Source organism: Haliotis rubra, unplaced genomic scaffold, assembly GCF_003918875.1.
Source record: "Haliotis rubra isolate DU_JTF1 unplaced genomic scaffold, ASM391887v1 Scf1014, whole genome shotgun sequence".
Taxonomy (NCBI): Eukaryota; Metazoa; Mollusca; class Gastropoda; order Lepetellida; family Haliotidae; genus Haliotis; species Haliotis rubra.
In genome coordinates this window covers 34,826-60,363 of record NW_025764909.1, presented here as the reverse complement: position 1 = coordinate 60,363, position 25,538 = coordinate 34,826, and the positions used below count along the sequence as shown (strand labels likewise).

The 25,538-nt window shown below is 43.6% G+C and overlaps 2 protein-coding genes across 3 annotated transcripts in view; both read left to right on the top strand.

The window, feature by feature from the left end:
• The window catches only part of LOC124269438 (MMS19 nucleotide excision repair protein homolog), a 43,502-nt gene that overhangs the window by 2,430 nt on the left and 15,534 nt on the right, over positions 1 to 25,538 (top strand). Inside the window, exons 4-16 of one of the 2 annotated variants that reach the window (XM_046704444.1) lie at positions 99 to 184; positions 1,706 to 1,850; positions 3,894 to 4,019; positions 4,492 to 4,553; positions 11,192 to 11,353; positions 16,760 to 16,837; positions 17,124 to 17,213; positions 18,204 to 18,252; positions 19,440 to 19,594; positions 19,720 to 19,798; positions 21,302 to 21,509; positions 23,743 to 23,840; positions 24,504 to 24,644. In XM_046704444.1, coding sequence (XP_046560400.1) covers positions 99 to 184; positions 1,706 to 1,850; positions 3,894 to 4,019; positions 4,492 to 4,553; positions 11,192 to 11,353; positions 16,760 to 16,837; positions 17,124 to 17,213; positions 18,204 to 18,252; positions 19,440 to 19,594; positions 19,720 to 19,798; positions 21,302 to 21,509; positions 23,743 to 23,840; positions 24,504 to 24,644 — 1,479 coding nt within the window. Of the gene's footprint in view, positions 1 to 98; positions 185 to 1,705; positions 1,851 to 2,724; positions 2,738 to 3,893; positions 4,020 to 4,491; positions 4,554 to 11,191; positions 11,354 to 16,759; positions 16,838 to 17,123; positions 17,214 to 18,203; positions 18,253 to 19,439; positions 19,595 to 19,719; positions 19,799 to 21,301; positions 21,510 to 23,742; positions 23,841 to 24,503; positions 24,645 to 25,538 lie in introns of those variants that run through there. The other variant, XM_046704452.1, reaches the window with a different exon arrangement.
• On the top strand, positions 2,039 to 2,942 carry LOC124269456. Its single transcript, XM_046704462.1, has 2 exons — positions 2,039 to 2,683; positions 2,738 to 2,942. Exons 1-2 carry the CDS (start codon positions 2,056 to 2,058, stop codon positions 2,803 to 2,805), a joined length of 696 nt encoding a protein of 231 aa, XP_046560418.1. The 5' UTR covers positions 2,039 to 2,055; the 3' UTR covers positions 2,806 to 2,942.

Here is a 25,538-nt window from a genome sequence, read left to right as displayed (position 1 = left end):
TTCAGTAATAAACAACATAGATTGGTGTTTTAGTTGGTGAGGGGGGCACTTATTGGAGAAGGGCACTGCTTAGATTGAATATGGTATCTGTATTTCAGTTGAGTTGCTGTCCGTGTATCTGTGTGACAAGCTGTCCGATCATCATTCCATCCAACCACCTGCTCTCAACGGCCTCCTTGCTCTGGTGAGTGATAGCCATGGTTACAACATGAGTGTAGCCATGGTTTACAGCATGAGTGTAACCATGGTTACAATTGCAGGGTTCAACAAAACTGTGGCCTATTTGACTGTCGTGTCAAGAACACATGTAAAGTTGAGTCAGTGTGAATGGCTTTTGAATTTTGTTTTGCTTTTGCTTTTTTTTTTGCTATATTTTCCAGAAGCAGATTAAAAGATAGAATAAACCTGATGGAATATTCAAGGCCATGATAAATTAATCATATATAATGAACAGGAATAGTTAGTGATCAGGACGATTTGGGGGAATAATTTTATGTGCTCAGTCTTCTCCTAAAACAAATAGCCCCAAAATATTCATGATCACTAACTTGTTCAGTAATTTAAGGCCATAATGATTTTTAATTTAAGTCCTCCTAGCCTCACGACAGAACACCATAGATAACTGCTACATCCATTGTTTGTCCCCACAATACCTGCAGATGATGAAAACTGCCATGTGTTCCCCCTTCTAAATTTACTTGATGAAATACAAGAAGCGGACATCTGGTCATCAATAGCTCATTCACATGGGTGTCTTGAACATTTTGTTTTTAAAGTCTTTCATGAAAATTAGTTTTATACTGCTTTTAGCAATGTTCCAGCAATATCATGGTGAGGGACACCAGAAAACGGGCTTCACACATTGTATGCATGTGGGAAATCAAACCCGGGTCTTCGGCACGAGGGGCGGTGGGGTAGCCTAGTGGTTAAAGCGTTGGCTCGTCACCCCGAAGACCCGGGTTCGAATCCCCATATGGGTACAATGTGTGAAGCCCATTTCTGGTGTCCCCCACCGTAATGTTGCTGAAATATTGTTAAAAGCGGCGTAAAACCAAACTCAGTCAGTCTTCGGCACGACAGGTAAATGCTTTAACCACCAGGCTACCCCACTGCCCACAAGTGCTGGAGACATTTGGCTAGTCCCATAGAACTGCGAGACAAATGCAAACAGTAATATGATTCCTAATCTGTCAAGTCTTCAGGCCAAGATAAACTAATGTTCACTCACTCACTCACTCACTCACTCACTCACTCACTCACTCACTCACTCACTCACTCACTCACTCACTCACTCACTCACTCACTCACTCACTCACTCACTCACTCACTCACTCACTCACTCACTCACTCACTCACTCACTCACTCACTCACTCACTCACTCACTCACTCACTCACTCACTCACTCACTCACTCACTCACTCACTCACTCACTCACTCCTCACTCACTCACTCACTCACTCACTCACTCACTCACTCACTCACTCACTCACTCACTCACTCACTCACTCACTCACTCACTCACTCCACTCACTCACTCACTCACTCACTGTCTGTGAAGTGACACATCTACTCCTAATAACTGCAGGAGATTTGCCATGATTTCATGTTCCATTGTTTCATGAATGTTCATTTCATTATGTTCACCAATGTTCTACTGTATGTCTGCAACATGTTAACTTAAGCTGTTTTGTTTTTTGTTTTTAGAGCAACTGTAATGCACTCCCAGATGGGGTGGCAGAGAAAATATGTAGCCAGATTTTCAAAGAAGTCCAGAACCAAACCCTGGCTCAGGAAGATCGCCATCATGTGTACATCCTGTTGTCCAACCTGCTGTACAAGAAGCTGACAGGTACTGTATTGGGGCTGGTGTTATCTGACAGCATGGAGCAACATTCACTGTACAAGAAGCTGGCAGGTACTGTATTGGGGCTGGTGTTATCTGACAGCATGGAGCAACATTCACTGTACAAGAAGCTGACAGGTACTGTACAGCATGGCATTCACTGTACAAGAAGCTGACAGGTACTGTATTGGGGCTGGTGTTATCTGACAGCATGGAGCAACATTCACTGTACAAGAAGCTGGCAGGTACTGTATTGGGGCTGGTGTTATCTGACAGCATGGAGCAACATTCACTGTACAAGAAGCTGGCAGGTACTGTATTGGGGCTGGTGTTATCTGACAGCATGGAGCAACATTCACTGTACAAGAAGCTGGCAGGTACTGTATTGGGGCTGGTGTTATCTGACAGCATGGAGCAACATTCACTGTACAAGAAGCTGGCAGGTACTGTATTGGGGCTGGTGTTATCTGACAGCATGGAGCAACATTCACTGTACAAGAAGCTGGCAGGTACTGTATTGGGGCTGGTGTTATCTGACAGCATGGAGCAACATTCACTGTACAAGAAGCTGGCAGGTACTGTATTGGGGCTGGTGTTATCTGACAGCATGGAGCAACATTCACTGTACAAGAAGCTGGCAGGTACTGTATTGGGGCTGGTGTTATCTGACAGCATGGAGCAACATTCACTGTACAAGAAGCTGGCAGGTACTGTATTGGGGCTGGTGTTATCTGACAGCATGGAGCAACATTCACTGTACAAGAAGCTGGCAGGTACTGTATTGGGGCTGGTGTTATCTGACAGCATGGAGCAACATTCACTGTACAAGAAGCTGGCAGGTACTGTATTGATCTGACAGCTGGCGCAACATTCACTGTACAAGAAGCTGGCAGGTACTGTATTGGGGCTGGTGTTATCTGACAGCATGGAGCAACATTCACTCACTGTCAGATCACCTTAGTGGTCCAATGGGGTCAGTGTCAGCCTGGAGATGCCAAAAGCTTATTAAAAATGGTGCTTATTGTTTACCTGCCTGGCATGAATCCTGATGTTAAATCCCATTTCACCGGACACGACGGGGCAGTGGGGTAACCTCGTGGTTAATAAAACTCTCAGTATAAAACTCTCTCACTCACTCACTCACTCACTCACTCACTCACTCACTCACTCACTCACTCACTCACTCACTCACTCACTCACTCACTCACTCACTCACTGTATGTTTAATGTTTTATGTATATATAATTTGTTTCGATATAAGTCACATTCATTGCAGCTGGATGATCACATTTGAATAAACTTTTCAAGGATATAGCGAGTCGCTCGAAACTACAGCAGTGACGTGTCAAATTGTACCATACATAAAACATGTCCGGCAAAACACCGAAGTGCTGTGCGCGGTGGGCGAGCTGGCTAAAGGGCAGGCTAGTGATCCAGTGAGCATGAGCATGAGGTGCCGGGATCGCTGACCAGGTGTTAAAACCTTGGAGTCAACTTTGTGTGCAGACTCTTTCAGTGTTGTCACAACCCCTAGTGTACAGTACACAACCCTGTGCACTTAAAAGAACCCACAAATCCGTTGGTATATGACCAGATGGTGGCCACATGAATACGTGCAAACACCTAGTTGCGGGTATAGCAACGTGCAGTAAACTTCGACAAAGTACTGTGACTATGTGTCCCAGTCCACCCAGCTGTCAATGGGTACCTCGTTAGGATGGGAAAGCCGCAATAACTCGGTGCGCCTAGTGGCTGCGAGAGTTGTATGCTCCCCAGGGAGTTGAGATTGATAATAAGATGTGCTGTTGAGATTGACATCCAATGATCGAGGGCAAAACTACCAGTGCCTTGAGCATGCACTAGTGCGTGGATATGTGCGCTATATAAATATCCTATAATAAATAAAAAAATAATGTTAGTTATGGCTTCAGTATTTTCCATTTATTAGGCAGTCAGACTACAATAGAAAACTTTACATGGCTTCAGACTTGTAGTTGGAGATTTTTCTCCAAGGACATCAAGCTGAAGTCTTGCTATGAACTTTTGCAGAGCTACAGAAGATGGAGGGAAACTTTGTGTGTGGTTACATCCAAGCGATGGATGCTGAGAGAGACCCACGGAATCTCGTCATAGCATTCCAGCTGGCTCAGACCATCACCAGGAACTTCCCTCTCGGTGAGAAATTGTAGTAGAAGAACAGTGGTATCGTTACCAATGTCTATAAACCCATGAAGATCTGGGTTAGAATTTGTCTTCAGCAAACTATGCTTGTTGTAGGAGACGACTAACGGGATTGGGTGGTCAGGCTCGCTGACTTGGGTGACAAGAGACTGTATTCCAGTTGCGTAGATCGATGCTGTGATCACTGGATTGTCTGGTCCAGGTTCAATTATCTACTGACCACTTCCATATAGCTGGAATATGCAGCCATAAACAACAAACAAACTAACCAATGTCTGTGTTTATTTGGTTTTCATGAGACACACACAGAGCAAACACAGCGACAACTGTTGAGTCAAATCTGGTCTCAAACGCATGGGTTTTTTGGCTTGCTCAAGGGAGGGAACTCTCCACAGCTGACCAACCCCCGAAACTTAGGTAGGATGATCTTCATACTCGGGACACGTGTTTTATGCTGTGTTTTCAGGTGTGTTTGTGGAAGAGATGTTTGAGGTGACCTCCTGTTACTTCCCAATAGACTTTAACCCGGTAAGTAGCAGATATATACCCAAAAAATTTATCCTGACTCATGATCTTTTGCTTATCTCCCTTTCCCTTGCGAATGGTAGTGGAACACTTGAATCCCCTGAAGTTCCTGAAGCGAACGTAAAAATACACTCACCCACGAGTTACCTCCCTTTTCCCGTGCAAACAGTCATGTGACCAGCCTTACTTGTCACTCTCTCCCTTTTCACCCAAGCGGATGGTTGGGCGAGCACTGGAGTCCCGTATACGGCATTTTATCCTTTTTTATTTAGGTCCTATTCTTCAAAATTCCGCTGTGTATGGATTTGGCAATAACTACTTTGTATTATATGTAAAAAAATTGTAAAAATGATTTGTAAAAATTATTTGTATTTGTGTCATAATTTCATCGTTATGTAACTTTGTTTACATTTCATGAAATCTTGCAGTGTTTGCAGGCACAGGTTATCAGTGGCTGATCCTCACCCCCAATGCCTTTCGTGCATAAAATCATGTTCTTCCAGCTTGCGCTGTACTTATTGTGTTGATTTATCAAGTCTTCAGTTTAATCAATATTTGTCTTATATCTATAGACGTGCCATGGATCGGGTGAGGAAGTCATCTCAAGTCACGGCTGATAAAACAGGAGATCAGCCTGTAAACTATATGTTGCTTGCTACTGCTGAAGTTCATAATACTGGTGCTATGTTGAGTACGTTGCAGGGGCAGTCTGCTGGTACGGGGGCCAAGAAGAGATCGGCTCCAACGCAGTTGACTCCTACTCAAGCTAAAAACAGATGTCATCTTCTTCTACGTCGCAGAAGAAATCATCTGTTACCAGATCGGAGGGTAGTAAGTCAACGCAGCAGAAATCCTTCAACGAAGGCATATTACCTCCACATGAAGTAGACGTTTTTTGATGATCCCCCGTTACTTCTACCTGAAGTACCTACGAGATCGGTGACTCAATCGACTTCCACGACTACTAGATTGTCTCCTGCAACGGTCACAGCAGGCCATCTGTTTGACGAACTACCACCAACTTCTCAACGGAGTGAAGTAGAGGCACACAACTCATCAGCGTTCGCGAACGCTTCTTCTACACCGCAGCAGCTTCAACCAACGCAGAACTTTGATCCGGGTGGAATTATGAGACAATTCACCAACCAGATGATGGCCATGATGGAACGTAGGTTCGAGGAAGAAGCGAAGGCTCGTGAAGCCTCTCATCTACTGACATCGTGTGCAAACCTACGGACCTGCGCGAACCTACTCCTCATAGAACTACATTCTCAAGACTACGTTGGCGAACATACACCTTTGCGAAGGTCTCCACAGTCGGACGACTCTGTCATCTTGGAGGAGGATAGAAGACATGAGATGCCTACTCACCGTTCTACATCTGCAAACTCTCAACGTTCGAGAACATCGAAGGATCCATCACCTACACCTAGCCGTTCTAGAACGAGATCTCATACCTCTCACAGACGTTCGCGAAATCACTCACCACGAGACAAAGGTTCGCGAAGAGAAAGATCCCATCACAGAGGTTCGCGAAGGGATACATCTAGCGACAGAGGTTCGCGAAGAGTAGGCTCACGTCACAGAGGTTCGCGAAGAGATGAATCCACAGATAGAGGTTCGCAAAGAGAGGACTCTCAAGATAGACGTTCGCGAAGGGAGGAATCTTCAGTTCGCGAAAGGATGATGGTGGTTTGAGAAGGGATACAGGTTCGCAGAAAGATGATTCTCGGAGGCATAGCTCTACCTATCAGGAGATAACTGATGAATAACCAGACTTCGTCTCCCCGGACTCAGAGGTTACAGCTTGGATAGCCAATGGTTTGAACTTGGATTCTCCTTCTGAGGATATAGATGAAGTCTACACTTATATGATGCGTAATGACGACTTTGACTCGGTGATTATTCCTCCAATTGAACCTATATCCAAGGTACCTTCTAAGCTACTCACAGCTTTGAGAAAGCTGCAGACATCTACAAGGTTCGAGAACTCTCAGTCAGATCTACAGGCAGATGACAGCAACGGAGACATCTACAGGGTTCGCAAACCCTAGGGTTAACAAACCCCTTACATCAACAGGCAGGATGTTGACGTCGACTCAACTAAAAGATCTACAACATGTGCGATCTCTGCAGTTTACAGCCTGCACAACTTTACAACCTGCACAAACCTTATACCTGTATAGGTTCAGTTTCGGACAACAACCTACTTGATGATAGGAATCACTTCATCTATACGGATGCTGAGGTCTTATACCGGGTAGCAGATGGCCTGCGGATATTGTCGTTCACTCACTTACTCCAACCCAACAGAGACGTACTGCATATATGCTGATGACTTCGACTCCAATATGATATCACCTATGAAGCTGATATGTCAAGCACTGGAGAACATCAAGGCGACCTTTGTAAAGGGCTTAAGGTTAACAACGCCTGCAAGAATCCTTGAACGGACGTACAGATGTTATTATTAACACTTGTCACTCAGCGTGGGGATTAGGATTTTATATCCTATCAACTAGATTCAACATCGGTATTTCTTGAAGATCCATACAGACATACGTCTCAACAGCATCCTTCGTCAGGTTGGTTTATATTATCTACAATGGGAATATGTGATTTATATCACTGAACAAGATTTTACACTTGGAGCAACCCTTATAAACTACGCACGCTTTTACTCAACCAACTAATTGAACCAGACTTTGTGGAGGCCAACTTGCTACAACATCGGTGACGTCATGCTTGAAGCTGATTGGTCCACGTCAGACAATGCCTCCCACTGACAGAGCAGGCACAAGCAAGTTTACTGACTTGTAAACAAACCGTGAGTACGGGGGTATACTTCATTGGCAGCCTTGGAAACAGTATACAACTACGGCCTGTTATCATCATGGTAATCTAATAGATGTCTAACCTTGACAGCAGGATAAACAATGTTTATTTTGGAAGTTGTCGCTGATAAAAATCGGTATGAGTACCTGTCCCCTGCGATGCTACACTGGAGCCAGCCTTGCTATAAATTGACAACGCTTCTATGTATGCTGATCAACACAGATAGCCTGCGTATATAAGGGGAAGAATGATGTATCATCACTACAATCAGAGGTTAGCACTTCCAATAGAACGTCCTACCGTTTGGAATATTGTCGGCTCTATGATTATCCATACGAATAACGAAGCCATGAATAACGAAGCCTATCGGCACTTATCATCAGCATCGAGATCTACGCAGTGCCGGTTATCTGGATGATGGCATACAGATTCTTCAAAGTGCCAATCAACTCAGACAGCAGCTGAGCTTCAAAATTAATGATTCCACCTGCAGTCATCTCTCCGTTAACACTACGAACATGGCAATGTCTACTCGGTCTACTAATCTCGGCGCAGGACTTGACTCACACAGGACGGTTACAACTAAGACCGCTGCAACGGTTCCTGCCTCGATGCAGGGTTGGGGTGCGCATCTCAACAATCAAGTTGCATCAGAAAGGTGGTCCAAACTAGAGCAGCATCTTCACATCAATCTGCTGGAGATGAAAGCCGTGATCAACGCCTTACAACTATGGTCGAGCTCGCTGAATAACAGAATGCTGATGGTCCACACGGACAACTCTACAGTGGCATTCTCCATAAATCGGCAAGGATCCACAAGGTCCCCAAGCCTGCTACAGCTCACATTCCAGTTGTTCCACATCACGCAGGAAGCAAACATCTGGATAAAGGCGTGTCACATACCCGGAGCAGAACGTACTTGCAGGCGCTCTCTCCCGACCACTGCACCCGTCACCTACAGAATGGATGCTCCATCCAGAAGCGTTCCGGCTCATCATAAGGGAAATAGGATCCCCTTGCATAGACCTGTTTGCCACGAGGTTCAACAAACAACTACAGACGTTTGTCTCACCAGTTCCAGATCCTCAAGCCTGGGCAACAGATGCACTGAGCATATCATGGGAAGGACTACGTGCCTACGTGTTTCCAACCCCGATATTACTTCCAGAAGTACTGTTGAAGATCAAACAGACACAGGCGCTACAACTGACTTTGGTCGCGCCCTACTGGCCAGCGAGAGTATGGTTCCTAGACCTAATAGAAGATCTCGGAAGTCCAGTAATCAAGTTACCAGATTGGCCGAACCTACTCACACATCTGCACACCAAGCAAGTCCACGGGAATCCGACAGTGTTCCAGCTACACGTGTGGACCATATCAAAACATGTTTGAAGAAAAGAGGATACTCCGCCAGGGCAGCCAAGGCAGTAACGCTAGCGTTACGCAGATCTACTCATAACCTGTATGATGACAAATGGCTGAAGTTTGAGACTTATGCAAGGCGGAAAGGCTTCACTGCGATGATAGCTACTCATCCTCAAGTGGCGGAATATCTGTGTCATTTTAGACAGACCAGACATCTGAAAGGTTCGACATTATCTACATACCTCGCCGCCATCAGTACAGTGATTACCATGAAAACAGGCACCAAGTTGACAAAAGTACCAGAATTACTTGCTCTGCTGAGATCTTTTAAACTGGAGGACCAGCAAAAGAAGTTCAGAGCTCCAGCATGGGATCTGAATGTAATTCTACGTCATCTTTCGAGACTACCCTCGAGCTGCTGACACAGAAGACTCTGTTCCTGCTTACGCTAGCCACGGCAGCTTGAATATCAGAGATACATGCGCTGGACTTTGGTCGAACCAGTTTTGACAGGGGGCAACATGCTGCAGTTCATCTAGGACTTAGATGGGACTTCATTGCCAAGAACCAACTACCTGATTAGCCAGATAGACAGTTCCACATACCAGCTCTATCTACAATCCTCGGCCCACAGGATATAGAGGACCTATCCTTGTGTCCGGTCAGAGCCCTGAAGATATATCTTCAAAAGACTGAGACAAGGAGACAAAAATTCAAGCGCCTGTTCATCCCATTATCAACAGAGACATCAGCAGAAGTCTCAAGAACGACCATATCGTTCTGGATGAGAGCCGTCATATTGAGAGCCTATAAAGCAGCAGGACTAGAACCTCCTAGAGCTTCCAACCCACACGAAGTCAGAGCACTGGCGTCAACACTGGCTCTGCACAGAAATTGCTCTATACCAACAATTATGGAGGGCTGCTTTTGGAAGTCGGACACAGTGTTTGCCAACCACTACCTCTGAGACATAGCCACTGAAGACGTCTCAGGCATTCACCAATTTGTGCCTCTTGTTGTAGCACAGCAACTAACGGTTCCTCAAAGGCGCTCACCATTTATCACGTTGACTTGTTGATAACTTTACTGAAGAAAAAGTATTAGTTTGAAAGTCAATGCGCACAGTCTAGCACAGGCTAGCATGAGTGATTAAAGATCCTGTATGGGTAAAGATCTTACCTGTATGTGAAGGGGTCGCAACTCATTTATGAAAAGATCTTATCATAATCTATGGGTTGTTATGAGATATCTAGTAATAAGAAGATACTAGTTTATCTGTAGCCACATGAATCAACATGATTCAACTTGTCTGAGACTGAAGTAAGACAAGAAAGTGGTCCCCCCGAGTTATAACGGAAGTTGGAAGAATAGGATCACGGAAATGCCATTTCGCAATTCCCATGGGGGGGATACAGGACGTATCTAAGGACAGCTGATGAATCCACGAAGTGGCTTGACCCACCACCAATCTGTCAGATTCTATAAGCAAAAGATCATGAGTCAGGATAAGTAAAAATATGTAATTTTTTAAGTGAAATTGATATTTTTATACTTATCCTGACTCATCACGAGAAGCCCTCCCAACCTCCCCGTTGAAGACACTTTGGATTTCACAGCAGATCCAAGTGCACAGGCAGAAATTCAGGAGAGATTGACAAGTAAGGCTGGTCACATGACTGTTTGCTCGGGAAAAGGGCAAAAGGGAGGTAACTCGTGGGTGAGTGTATTTTTACGTCCGCTTCGGGAACTTCAAGGGATTCAAGCGTTCCACTACCATTCGCAAGGGAAAGGGAGATAAGCAAAAGATCATGGGTCAGGATAAGTATAAAAATATCAATTTTACTTTAAAATTTACATTATTAATGATACAAATGAGACACTGGACTCATATGTCAGCAGGTCTTTTAATAAATGAGTTCCTTTTGTCCAAAAACTATAGGATCTTGTTTTCAATGTTGTTGTAGAGCTAGATGATTGTTTACAAATTAAATTGATTAAAAGTAATTTTGCATATGATATTGCCTACATGGAACCAGGTTCAATGCCACTGTTACTATTACATGAATGAATGAGGAAGAGTGTTTTATAGATGTCATTATTACAAAAAATGCCCTATTATTATTATTGTGAGGAACAACGTTTCAGAGTATATGCTTACTTCTTCATCATCTGAAGAAGTTGACATCCATAAAACTCTTTTCATTATGTCTATCACTTCTAAATGCCATTCAAAGATATAAATGAATGACCAAGAAATAAGTGAGTTTGACTCATTACTTGCCTGTAGAGCTGTTTGTGTATTTTATTGTTGAGGAAGATTTTAATGCACACAAATGTTCAACTGCATCATTTTCAAAGATTTCAGTTTTCTTCATATAATAGCAGTAATAATCTTTTCTTTGATATATTAATAACAGTTTACTAAAAAAAACTTGTTTCAGTCTGCGAAGGACCCAGGCGGTATAACCCGAGCTGACCTGATCACGGCACTCCGGGGCTGTTTGACAGCCTCACCCAAGTTCGGTCAATACTGTCTGCCACTCCTCATTGAGAAAATCTCCTCCGACATTCAGAGTGCCAAAATTGATTCTTTAGACACCCTTGTAAGTTCACATTCATGATTTTTTCTTATCCTGACTCATGATTTTGCTTATCTCCCTTTTCCTTTTCGAATGGTAGTGGAACACTTGAATCCCTTGAAGTTCCTGAAGCGGACGTAAAAATACACTCACCCACGAGTTACCTCCCTTTTGCCCTTTTCCCGCGCAAACAGTCATGTGACCAGCCTTACTTGTCAATCTCTCCCTTTTCGCCCAAGCGGATGGTTGGGCGAGCACTGAAGTCCCTTATACAGCATTATATCCTTTTTATTTAGGTCCTATTCTTCAAAATTACGCTGTATATGGATTTGGCAATAACTACTTTGTATTATATGTAAAAGAATTGTAAAAATTATTTGTATTTGTGGCATAATTTCATATATTTATGTAACTTTGTTTCATATTTCATAATTTATGTAACTTTGTTTACATTTCATGAAATTTTGCAGTGTTTGCAGGCACAGGTTATCCGTGGCTGATCCTCAACCCCAGTGCCCTTCGTGCATAAAACCATGTTCTTCCAGCTTGCGCTGTACTTATTGTGTTGATTTATCAAATCTTCAATTTAATCAATATTTGTCTTATATCTATAGACATGCCATGGATCTGGTGAGGAAGTCATCTCAAGTCACGGCTGATAAAACAGGATATCAGCCTGTAAACCGTATGTTGCTTGCTACTGCTGAAGTTCAGAATACTGGTGCTATGTTAAGTGCCCAGTCTGCTGGTACAGGGGCCAAGAAGAGATCGGCTACAACGCAGTTGACTCCGACTCAGGCTAAGAAAAAGACGTCGTCTTCTTCTACATCGCAGAGGAAAGCATCTGTTACCAGATCGGAGGGTAAATTTACGCGGCCTAGTAAGTCAATGCAGCAGAAATCCTTCAACGAAGAGATATTACCTCCACATGAAGTAGACATTTTTGATGACCCCCCGTTACTTCTACCCGAAGTACCTATGAGATCAGCTACTCAATCGACTTCTACGACTACTAGATCGTCCCCTGCAACGGTCACAGCAGGCCACCTGTTTGACGAACTACCACCTACTTCTCAACGGAGTGAAGTTGAGGCGCAGAACTCATCAGCATTTGCGAACGCTTCGTCTACACAGCAGCAGCTTCAACCAACGCAGAACTTTGACCCGGGTGAATTTATGAGACAATTCACCAACAAGATGATGGCCATGATGGAACGTAGGTTCGAGGAAGAAGCGAAGGCTCGGCGAAGCCTCTCATCTACCGACACTGTGCGCAAACCTACGGACCTGTGCGAACCTACTCCTCATAGAACTACGTCTCAAGACTATGTTGGCAAACGTACACCTTTGCGAAGGTCTCCACAGTCGGACGACTCTGTCATCTTGGAAAAGGGTAGAAGAGATGAGATGCCTACTCACAGTTCTACATCCGCGAACCCTCAACGTTCAAGAACATTGAAGGATCCATCTCCTACACCTAGCCGTTCTAGATCGAGATCTCATATCTCTCACAGGCGGTCGCGAAGTCACTCATCACGAGACAGAGGTTCGCGAAGAGAAGACTCACACCACAGAAGTTCGCGAAAGAGAAGACTCACATCACAGAAGTTCGCGAAGGGCTACATCTAGCGACAGACATTTGCGAAGGGATAGCTCACATCACAGAGGTTCGCAAAGAGATGAATTTACAGATAGAGGTTCGCGAAGAGAAGGCTCACACCACAGAGGTTCGCTGAGTTCACATCATAGAAGTTCGCGAAGAGAAGACTCACATCACAAGAGAAGACTTCATCACAGAAGTTCGAGAAGGGCTACATCTAGCGACAGACATTTGCGAAGGGATAGCTCACATCACAGAGGTTCGCAAAGAGATGAATTTACAGATAGAGGTTCGCGAAGAGAAGGCTCACACCACAGAGTTCGCGAAGAGAAGGCTCACATCATAGAAGTTCGCGAAGAGAAGGCTCACATCATAGAAGTTCGCGAAAGAGAAGACTCACATCACAGAAGTTCGCGAAGGGCTACATCTAGCGACAGACATTTGCGAAGGGATAGCTCACATCACAGAGGTTCGCAAAGAGATGAATTTACAGATAGAGGTTCGCGAAGAGAAGGCTCAGAGAAGGCCACATCATAGAAGTTCGCGAAGAGAAGGCTCACATCATAGAAGTTCGCGAAAGAGAAGACTCACATCACAGAAGTTCGCGAAGGGCTACATCTAGCGACAGACATTTGCGAAGGGATAGCTCACATCACAGAGGTTCGCAAAGAGATGAATTTACAGATAGAGGTTCGCGAAGAGAGCACTCTCAAGATAGACGTTCGCATAGGGAGGAATCTTTAGATAGTGGTTCGCGAAAGGATGACGAAGGTTCAAGAAGGGATACAGGTTCGCAGATGGATGAGTCGCAGAGGCCTAGCACTAATAATCAGGAGACTTTGGATCAGCAAGCAGACTTCGTCTTCCCAGACTCAGAGGTTACAGCGTGGATTGCCAACAGGTTGAACTTGGAGTCTCCTTCTAAGGATAAAGATGAAGTCTACACTTATATGATGCTTAACGACAACTTTGACTCCGTCACTACCCTCCGATTGAACCTATATCCAAGTTACCCTCTAACCTACGCACAGCTTTCGCGAAAGCATCCAAGTACCACCAGAGTCAGCACCTACCATCATTTAATGTGAAGAGATTCCCCTTACATCATATGGATCCATTTACAAAGGCGCCTGGATGGGATGATAACTTAAAGTTAGTAAACGACTCCCGAAACAAGATGTATAAAGTGGAAGATAAAAAGTTATCTCAACTTGATACTGCTACAAGGAGATCCTTCTTCGGGTTGGCCAGGTCCAGAGCCATCAATGAAGCATTGATCAATAAATTCCAGAACTCAAGTTCGGAAGAGGATAGAATGATATATTCGGCCCTCATAACACAGAAGAAGGACCAATACTTTTTATCGGACCATCTGGCATCTATATCTGCAGGTTTCACTTTACTACGCAGACAAGGGCTACTTGCATCCTGTTCATGGAGTGATAGATTCACCCAACCGCTACTGAGAGCTCCATGGGAGGCGCTTACTACTTCGCAAAAGTATAACAGCAAGTCCAAATATTCCGGCATACAGAAGGCAAAGGAGAAGAAGTACTCCAGCTTCAGAGGCGGCAAAGGATCTTTTCGTCGCCCATCTAGAAATTACAGAGGAAACTCAGGGAGAGGCCGCACTCCCAGAGGATCCAGAGGAACTAGACGTTGATATCAACGGAACGACTGGAGTCTTCCACCCCCAGCCGTTCCTGTAAAACCGTCGACAGTGGGTGGACGTCTACAAAGGTACTGGAAAAATTGGGGAATACTAGAGGACGACTACGTCTCCCAAGTACTAAGAGAAGGATACAGAGTACAACTCAAGGCCACACCTCCGCTAACCCTCAGCCCGATGGTCTTCGACTATGCAGAGGAACAGGCAGACAAACTACAAGAAGTCATTGACTCACTACTTATGAAGGAGGCAGTAGAGATAATAGATCAGCATCATCTCACTCCAGGCTTCTATTCCCCAATTTTTCTAGTACCCAAGAAGAACTCCAAGGAGAAGTTCAGACTGATTTACAACATGCGCAAATTCAACAAAGACTATCTACTGAAACCAGAGAGGTTCAGAATGATCCACCTACCTCAACTCAGACTACTTGTCCGTCCAGCAGATTACATGACCAGCATAGACCTGCAGGATGCTTATCTACACATCCCCATACGTCCGGAATCAAGAAAGTATCTACGATTCCTATTCAGAGGGCAGCACTTCCAATGGAACGTCCTACCGTTTGGAATATCTTCGGCTCCGTGGCTATTCACACGAGTAACCAAGCCTATAGTCGCATATCTACATCATCGAGGTCTACGCAATGTCTTCTACTTGGACGACGGAATTCAGGTTCACCAAGATGCCAGTCAACTCAGACTATTGCTGAACTTCACGATCAAGTTGCTCACTCAACTAGGATGGCTGGTGAACCTTATCAAGTCAGAGTTGGAACCAAAACAAGATCTGCAAGGACAAAGCACAAAAGGGAGGTAACTCGTGGGTGAGTGTATTTTTACGTCCGCTGCGGGAACTTCATGGGATTCAAGTGTTCCACTTCCATTCACAAGGAAAGATAGATAAACGAAAGATCATGAGTCAGGATAAGTATAGAAATATCAATTTTACTTGAAAAATTACATTTTTTTAAACCATTCTAAATATCCATAAAGTCCTTGAAACAAGAATGTTTAGACTTAGGTTTGTTAATTATACAGTTTGGGAGATAACAGATTGCTGCTCACTCTATCAATCTCCGGTTTGTGCTGCCCTTGTATGATGTCAGCATAGGTCTCCAATGCCTCATGCTTGTTGTAAGGTGCAGCTAGAATGTCTATAAGATGGCCAGCATCTTTGACTTCAGTAATTGTGTGGTACTGTATGCTGGTGGATTTGGAGGGGCGATGGGGTATCCTTCGCTCGTCATGCCGAACACCCCACCAATGTGTGAAGCTCATTTCTGGTGTCCCCTGCCGTGATATTGCTACATATTGCTAAAATCATAAACCATACTGACTCCCTGGATGTTAGTCTGTCAATGATTGTGTTTGCCATAGATGACAGTTGTTCAATGTTTAGATGCTGGCTATGTCAAACCAAGAGATGTAAAAAATATGAATAATCTTGAACGCCATGGATGTTTTCTATGGATTACATGGTCCATGTTATGGATGTGGGATATGACAACATTTAACATACAGTCATCCCTCACAAAAACACTCTTTGCAATACAACTTTTTTTGTTAAACCGTGGGGATATCTATAACTCCCAACTTTCCCAGCAATCACATGTCTTCATGTCATCGGAAATAGCCTATAAGCAAATCCAAGGGTGTGCTCAGGTTAATGTTGTAAATTAGTGAAATATTTTATAGGCTGCCATGTTTCTAAACCACTTTCTGAAAACCTGCAAAGATGCGAGTTAGAATTGGTCCTTAGCAGCTCAACGTGTCGTAAGAGGCGACTATCAGCATAGGATGCCCAAGCTTGCTGACGTGGTTGATTCTTGTCATCGTATCTGATTGACATGTGTAGATTGTGTAGATTGATGTTCATGATGTCAGTCACTATCTAGTGACTTAACTGTTTACAGACCACCATCATGTAGCCTCCACAATTATACTGACTTCGGTCTATAACAGCAAACAAACAGAAACTATTTTCTAAAAGTGGTTCGCATTTGTGAGATACCCGAGCCTAGCACAGCTGACAGTAAGCAGCACTAATATTGCTGACTACAGCAAAAGACCCAAGTCACTCCATCACTGATTCTACACGTGATATTCTTGTAATGCAGGACAATATACTAGAGTCTGGCACTTTTGATGTACTGTTGCAGGCCGTGTGCTGTGATGTGTACGGGACGGAGTGTCTCAACGAGTTCACAGGCACTCTTTTGTCATGTATCAGAAAGGAGGTGAGGTTTACATCATTAAGTATACAAAACTAAATAAGTTAAGAAATATAAATGGTGTGCATTAGTTATATTACGGAATTGTTTTTCCTTCTATTTAAGCAGACACTTAGTTCTAGAGTCTAGTGTTGTCTTTGCTGATGACTAAATCTTGGGAAACATGTCATTTTGTGGAGTATCAAGTATGTTTTCTTGTCTGGTGTGTTGGTGTTTATAAATACAGTATGTACATTACTGTTTAGGCATAGCATTAGCTGTTTTCATGTCTGTGGTGACGTGTATGTTGTAGGTGTTTTCTGGTGACTCTGAAGAACTGATCACGGCAGCACTGTCTGCCCTTACAGCCATAGTGAAAACATTGTCTCAAGGAGTCACACAGGTTGGTAGAAAAATTATTTCATACAGTAGTGAAAAAATTGTTAGATAGCGTAGTGAAAACATTGTTACGTAAGGTAGTAAAAACATTGTTACAGGGAATCATGCATGTGGTGAAAACATTGTTACAGGGAATCATGCATGTGGTGAAAACAATGTTGCATGAGGTCGTGAAAACATTGTTACAGGGAATCATGCAGGTTGGTGAAAACATTGTTACAGGGAATCATGCATGTGGTGAAAACAATGTTGCATGAGGTCGTGAAAACATTGTTACAGGGAATCATGCAGGTTGGTGAAAACATTGTTACAGGGAATCATGCAGGTGGTGAAAACATTGTTACAGGGAATCATGCAGGTTGGTGAAAACATTGTTACAGGGAATCATGCATGTGGTGAAAACATTGTTACAGGGAATCATGCAGGTCGGTGAAAACATTGTTACAGGGAATCATGCAGGTTGGTGAAAACATTGTTACAGGGAATCATGCATGTGGTGAAAACAATGTTGCATGAGGTCGTGAAAACATTGTTACAGGGAATCATGCAGGTTGGTGAAAACATTGTTACAGGGAATCATGCAGGTTAGTGAAAACATTGTTACAGGGAATCATGCATGTGGTGAAAACATTGTTACAGGGAATCATGCATGTGGTGAAAACAATGTTGCATGAGGTCGTGAAAACAAAGGTTGGGGAAGTATTGTCACAGGGGTTCACACATGGTAAAGTCATTGTCACAGATAACAGTAAACACATTGTGACTGGAAATCACATGAAAACTTTGTGCAGGGGTCACAGGGTGTGTTACGCTTTCGTGAAATATTTGTGCATTTGCTCGTACAAGTTGTTGAAAGCATTGTCACATAAATCACACAGGTTAGTGAATACATTCTCACACAGGTAAGTGAAAGTTTCATAATAGGTTACTGAATGTGTACTGTTCAGAAATGTTGGAGTGTGTTTGATGACAAGTGTTTTCTGTTATGTTACAGAGGGTGTCCAGCACGTACCTGTCTGAGTTTCTGCAAGATATATTCAAAGGTATCTAGATTGATATTAACTGTTGTGTGAAAACATGTATTTGTATGAAAGCAGTTGCCTTAGATCAACATGGACGCATTGCCTAAAGTTCTGTTCAGTCATTGATGTTGAGACAGACACTTATTGCAGCAACCCCATGGTGTGCTGGACCAGACAGGTCACTGCTACACTGTGAGACAGACACTTATTGCAGCAACCCCATGGTGTGTTGGACCAGACAGGTCACTGCTATACTGTGTGTCGTAAGGAGCACTGAAACTGTTGGTCAGACCTTTTTTCTTCTTCTTTTTAATTTATTTCCATTTTTGTTCCCATTCTACAACATATATAATACAGTAATATGCATATACTCACTCATATACACACATGTACATATACATACATATGCATATACATTTATAGATTGAGAGATGTACAATTTTTTCCCTTCAAACTGAAAAGGATGGGTGGATTTTCAGACAGGCATTCTTAGTTCCTGCAATCGTGCACATAGCTACCACAGTCGTATGTATGAGAGTGTACATAATTATAGTCTCAATTGGAAGGTATAGTTTACAGATAGGTAATCTAAGTTCATTTAATTGTGCACATAGATAACGCATTCATATATAAAGATGTACATGTGTTTCCTTTCACTTGGAAGGTATGGGTTACAGGAAGACGGTTTAAGTTCTGTCAGTCATGCACTTAAATAATACAATCATAAATATTAAGATGTACATGTGTTTCCTTTTACTTGGAAGGTATGGGTTACAGGAAGACATTAGACATTCTGCCAGTTGGTCAAACTTAGTTCCACTATAGGATGTTCTGATTGTAAACCACTGTGTTTTCTGGCCCAGGGCAGTGCAGTAGCCTAATGGTTAAGCGTTCGCTCACCACAGTGAAGACTCGGGTTCAATTCCCCTAATGGGTACAATGTTTGAAGTCCATTTCTTGTGTCCCCTGCCATGATTTTGATGGAATAGTGCTAAAAGCGGAGTAAAACTAAACTCACTCACTCACTTTCCTGGCCCTCATTGATGATGAAAGGTCATCCCAGTCCTGCTGCTATGTTGTTGTGTGTGGTGGAAAACAACTAATGCAAAATTCAGTATGAAAACATACATAGTAGTATATTATGAAGAAAATGAACAGAACATCGTAGCAGTGTTCACAAGATACCTGACCAATGTCCTATATTTCAGAGTGTAAGCGGTACTTGCTGGAGCCTGATCTCCGCCTCATCTCGCCCACGTGTCAGCTGCTTCAGTCTGTGGCGCGGGCATCAGACCCCGCCTGCTGGACCGTGCTGAACACTGTCATCCCAACACTGCTGGAGCAGTATGCCACACACAACCAGGTACGAGCCTGGCACAGACGTCTCTTTGTTTCACTCATAATTTAGGTCAGAGTGATGTTTGATTTTCCAGATAATAGCTTGTTTGTTTCTGATTTCTTCTGACAATGAATGTTCTGACTTTTCAGAGCAATCAAAGAAAGGTAATCCTAGATAATCTGAAGGGTTTCCTGGAAGCCAGTGGAACATTCACATACACAGATGAAGGTAACCCGGCAACCTGCTGATTTACTGACTTACCCATTCACGTCCATGACACAAGATAGTTCCTCTGCAATATCCCAGAATATTTGGAACAGGGATGGTTGTTTTCATTTTACCATTATTAATGATGCATCCAAGGCGCATATTTCCGTGAGGCAAAGTGACACAAGTGTGACTTTCATTTTATTCTTCACAGTACAACTGGGAGCAGACTTGGTCCCCCTGCCAGTCCTGCATACTTGTTGTAAGAGCTGACGAGGCCCCCATTACCTTGTGCCTGTTCACATTCCCTGAAAAGAATTAAGATGTAACTCATCCCACACCAAGCAAACTGCCTTAAGATTAATATATATTTGATGTATATATTGAAAAAATCTGTTGAAATCTGTTATTAAACACTGTATGTGACCTACAGTGGAAGCCCTCTAAACCAGCATTAGTTGGGACCGGCAAAAAATGCCGGTATAGAGGGCATGCCGGTTTGGAGAACTTTTCTTAAATGAACTAGTTTCTACTGGGACCAATTTTTAGTGCCGATATTGAGAGCATGCCGGATTGGAGGGCTGCCGGTTTAGAGGGCATCCACTGTATATTTATTCAGTAACTGTTGAGTTATCTCCCTTTCAATGATCAGCTGAGAATCCAGTCCGCTGGAAGCCCTCTAAACCAGCATTGGTTGGGACCTGCAAAAAATGCCGGTATAGAGGGCATGCCGGTTTGGAGAACTTTTCTTAAATGAACTAGTTTCTACTGGGACCAAATTTTAGTGCCGATATTGAGAGCATGCCGGATTGGAGGGCTGCCGGTTTAGAGGGCATCCACTGTATATTTATTCAGTAACTGTTGAGTTATCTCCCTTTCAATGATCAGCTGAGAATCCAGTCCGCTGGAGTCTTAACTGGTACATATTTAGTAGAGGGGCAGGAAGAATACCAGGTCTTATACTGAAGTCAAATACTGTAAATCATGTACTTAATGTGTCACCAAAGTAATGTACATGCCGACCCCTGGCCTGACTTCCGTAAACACAGATCAGCAAACAATATCACCTAGATTGTAGAGATGAAATCCCATGATATGATATGGGACGATAGCAGTTTGAATGAATATTTCATTTGATATCTTTATGACTTAACTTCAACTGATTGACTGGTGATGAAAAACTTTCTTTTATCAAAAGTAGTGCAAATAACATGTATCAAGATGTATGGCAAAGATTGTATCAGTTAGTTTTGTTAAATGGAATCTTTTCAACGTCGTTGAGCAGGGTTGGGCTTGTAAGGTTAAGACTATTTGACAAGGATACTATGGTTGATTTTGTGCTGTACATGGTCTTAAACAACTGAATGGAAGGGTGCCTTGAATTTTATGACTGAAATTCTGTTTGAACCTTAGGTGTTCAATATTAACTGTGAGTTAAAGATTAACATTACATCTACATTATCTCAGCCATGACAAGTGAATATTAATACTTTGATGGTTATGTCCAGTGTGTTTCTGTCCCAGCACCCAGCCCAGTAATGGAGTACAAGGCACCTGTAGTTGAAGTGTTGGCTGCAGCTGTTGAGGATTCGTCCCCATCGCTGAGGTTGTCAGCAGTGCAGATGCAGAGGATGCTGCTGTCCCTGTCGGGAGTGCTGGTTGGTGACGAGGTGGGGCAGTTGGGACAACAGGTGGTCAAACACCTCTTGTCTGACTCGGACACCAGTGTCAGGTGAGTCAAGTTGGGTTTCTGTGCAGTATTCAGCATTCAGTGACCAAGGAAGATCCAGGTTAGAATTGGTCTCCAGCAACCCATGATTGTCATAAGATCGGGATGGGGTGGTCTCCAGCAACCCATGATTGTCATAAGATCGGGATGGGATGGTCTCCAGCAACCCATGATTGTCATAAGATCGGGATGGGGTGGTCTCCAGCAACCCATGATTGTCATAAGATCGGGATGGGGTGGTCTCCAGCAACCCATGATTGTCATAAGATCAGGATGGGGTGGTCTCCAGCAACCCATGATTGTCATAAGATGGGGATGGGGTGGTCTCCAGCAACCCATGATTGTCATAAGATCGGGATGGGATGGTCTCCAGCAACCCATGATTGTCATAAGATCGGGATGGGTGGTCTCCAGCAACCCATGATTGTCATAAGATCGGGATGGGGGTCTCCAGCAACCCATGATTGTCATAAGATTGGGATGGGATGGTCTCCAGCAACCCATGATTGTCATAAGATCGGGATGGGGGTCTCCAGCAACCCATGATTGTCATAAGATCGGGATGGGGGTCTCCAGCAACCCATGATTGTCATAAGATCAGGATGGGATGGTCTCCAGCAACCCATGATTGTCATAAGATCAGGATGGGGGGTCTCCAGCAACCCATGATTGTCATAAGATCAGGATGGGGTGGACTCCAGCAACCCATGATTGTCATAAGATCGGGATGGGATGGTCTCCAGCAACCCATGATTGTCATAAGATCGGGATGGGATGGTCTCCAGCAACTCATGATTGTCATAAGATCGGGAGGTGGTGGTCTCCAGCAACCCATGATTGTCATAAGATCGGGATGGGGGTCTCCAGCAACCCATGATTGTCATAAGATCGATGGGTGGTGGTCTCCAGCAACCCATGATTGTCATAAGATCGGGTGTGGGATGGTCTCCAGCAACCCATGATTGTCATAAGATCGGGATGGGGTGGTCTCCAGCAACCCATGATTGTCATAAGATCGGGATGGGATGATCTCCAGCAACCCATGATTGTCATAAGATCGGGATGGGTGGTCTCCAGCAACCCATGATTGTCATAAGATCGGGATGGGGGTCTCCAGCAACCCATGATTATCATAAGATCGGGATGGGATGGTCTCCAGCAACCCATGATTGTCATAAGATCGGGATGGGGGTCTCCAGCAACCCATGATTGTCATAAGATCGGGATGGGGGTCTCCAGCAACCCATGATTGTCATAAGATGGGATGGGGTCTCCAGCAACCCATGATTGTCATAAGATGGGGATGGGGTGGTCTCCAGCAACCCATGATTGTCATAAGATCGGGATGGGGTGGTCTCCAGCAACCCATGATTGTCATAAGATCGGGATGGGGGTCTCCAGCAACCCATGATTGTCATAAGATCGGGATGGGATGGTCTCCAGCAACCCATGATTGTCATAAGATCGGGATGGGGTGGTCTCCAGCAACCCATGATTGTCATAAGATCGATGGGGGGTCTCCAGCAACCCATGATTGTCATAAGATCAGGATGGGGGGTCTCCAGCAACCCATGATTGTCATAAGATCGGGATGGTGTGGTCTCCAGCAACCCATGATTGTCATAAGATCGGGATGGGATGGTCTCCAGCAACCCATGATTGTCATAAGATCGGGATGGGGTGGTCTCCAGCAACCCATGATTGTCATAAGATCAGGATGGGGTGGACTCCAGCAACCCATGCTTGTCATAACATCGGGACGGGGTGGTCAGGTTCACTCACTGAATGTCATCTTGTCCCAGTTGCATAGATCAAAGTTCATGCTGTGGATCACTGGATTGTCTGGTCCAGACTCGATTGTTTACAGGCTGCTGTCCTACAGTTGGAATATTGCTGTCTGTGGCATAAAGCAACAAACAGTATATGTGTCACCTGCGTGTTTATGTTTTCCTGAACTTCCAGGACTTCCGAAGATACAAAATTCTAAGTGGCCAGTCGAGGTTTAAAATCACATTAACTCACTCACTGAAGGAGCTTGTATTTATACAAAAGTACTTCTTTCTCAGTTATTTCCTTTTTGAAGTAATTATGCATGCAACTCTGGGTTACAGAGTTCAGAGTTGCAGTTTTAAAGTATCCGAGTCATTGATGACACATACGAGCATATATATTCATTTGTCAGTGTCATTATTTTAATGGTTATTCAAAAGTGATTGTACGCTATGTCCTGTTTCAGAGATCAATGTGTCACTGCTCTTCAGGCCATCACTTGTCTCAATGTGGAAGTCATGAAAAATATCATCTTGCCCCAAATAGTCTCACATTTGCACAATGGTAAGTAACATTTTGAGCACTATGTTAACCCAATTTCAACCTTCTAAAACATTTATTAATAAAATGTGTGTTTATAAAATATATGGTTTTGAAACACAAACAACTCATATGGTATACTCAGGGCTTTAAACCATGGTTTCTTCTTTCTTCATAGGTGAATTTACCCGTGAAGGTCCGGGTTAGAATGAACCTTCAGTAACCCATGCTTGTCGTAAGAGGTAACTAACGGGATTCGGTGGTCAGGTTCACCGGCTTGGTTGACACATGTCATCGGTTGCCAATTGAGCAGATCGATGATCATGCTGTTGATCACTGGATTGTCTTGTCCAGACTCGATTATTTACAGACCGCCGCCATATAGCTGGAATATTGCTGAGTGTGGCATAAAACTAAACTCACTCACTCACTCATAAGTGAATTCTTAGCTGAATTTACATTTATTGCATGATGAAGCATTTTTGTGTTTATCAATAATTAGACCAAATTGTAGATCGATGAAAAGTGTGAACACCGCTTTTTATGTTCATACCTTCATAAATCTGTCAATTCAGTTGAAGTCATTTCATACCTATCATCTTGTTAAGGAGTAGTGTGAGACAAGGCCACACCAAGGACCAGTGTTAGTATGGAATGATAGTCCTCACACTTCAGTTGCCCTTGCAGAACCCATGGAGACTAATGCACCGTGTAGTTTTGAACCAACAAAGGAGTACCTTCTGACAACACTGACGTCGCTAGCCACACACATCGGTGTCGTCGAGATCGTTGCCAGGGAGATCCTAGGCTTCCTCACTAGTCAGACAGGTGAGACATTTCAGTTAATTTCCTCAAGATGGCCCTGTGACAATTGTCTGAGAACAGACACTTCTATTAAGCACGCCTGTGGGTTCAAATCCCATTTGTATGTTTAGTCTTGGTTTGTCATTACCATACCTGTACTTGTGGTTGTTTACCAAACTGGCATGCTTCACTTCAGGTTTCCTCACATTCCCTGTTTAGGTACTACATCTTTCCTTATCCTGACTCATGCTTATTTGCTTTCTCATCCTCTCTTCCGAACGGTCAAGTGGAAACTTGAATCCCTTCAATTCCCTTGAAGCGAACGTACAATCACTCACCCTGAATTACCTCCCTTTTTGTTCATAGGTTCATGGAGATGCCTATGAAATCAGAAAAAAAGCCACCATTTCTTTTGTTCTGTAGAACACAAGCTGTACTCCTGACTGTGTATGTTGCGCTTTAATTGGAATAAATAGATCTACCATCCAACAACTGTAAACCAACAAATAAGAGCCTGTGATTTTGTGTGATTTCACGCTATGTATTGAGTAGGTTTCTTCGTTAGTCATTTCTAAGTACATGTTCGCTCTTTCACCAAAATATCAAATGACTATGACTTTCTTCTCAACTTCCTTCCCAACTAAACTTACAAATCAAGATATGACATTGCCTGTTTAGGCAATATATTTTATAGGTTAATGGATAGTCCTGTGAAGTGGTGCGGTGGGGTAGCCTAGTGGGTAAAGCGTTGGCTCGTCACGCCGAAGACCCGGGTTCGAATCCCTACATGGGTACAATGTGTGAAGCCCATTTCTGGTGTCACCCGCCGCGATGTTGCTGGAATATTGCTAAAAGCGGCATAAAACCAAAACTCAGTCAGTCAGTCAGTCCTGTGAAGTATGGAAAGAAGGACATTTC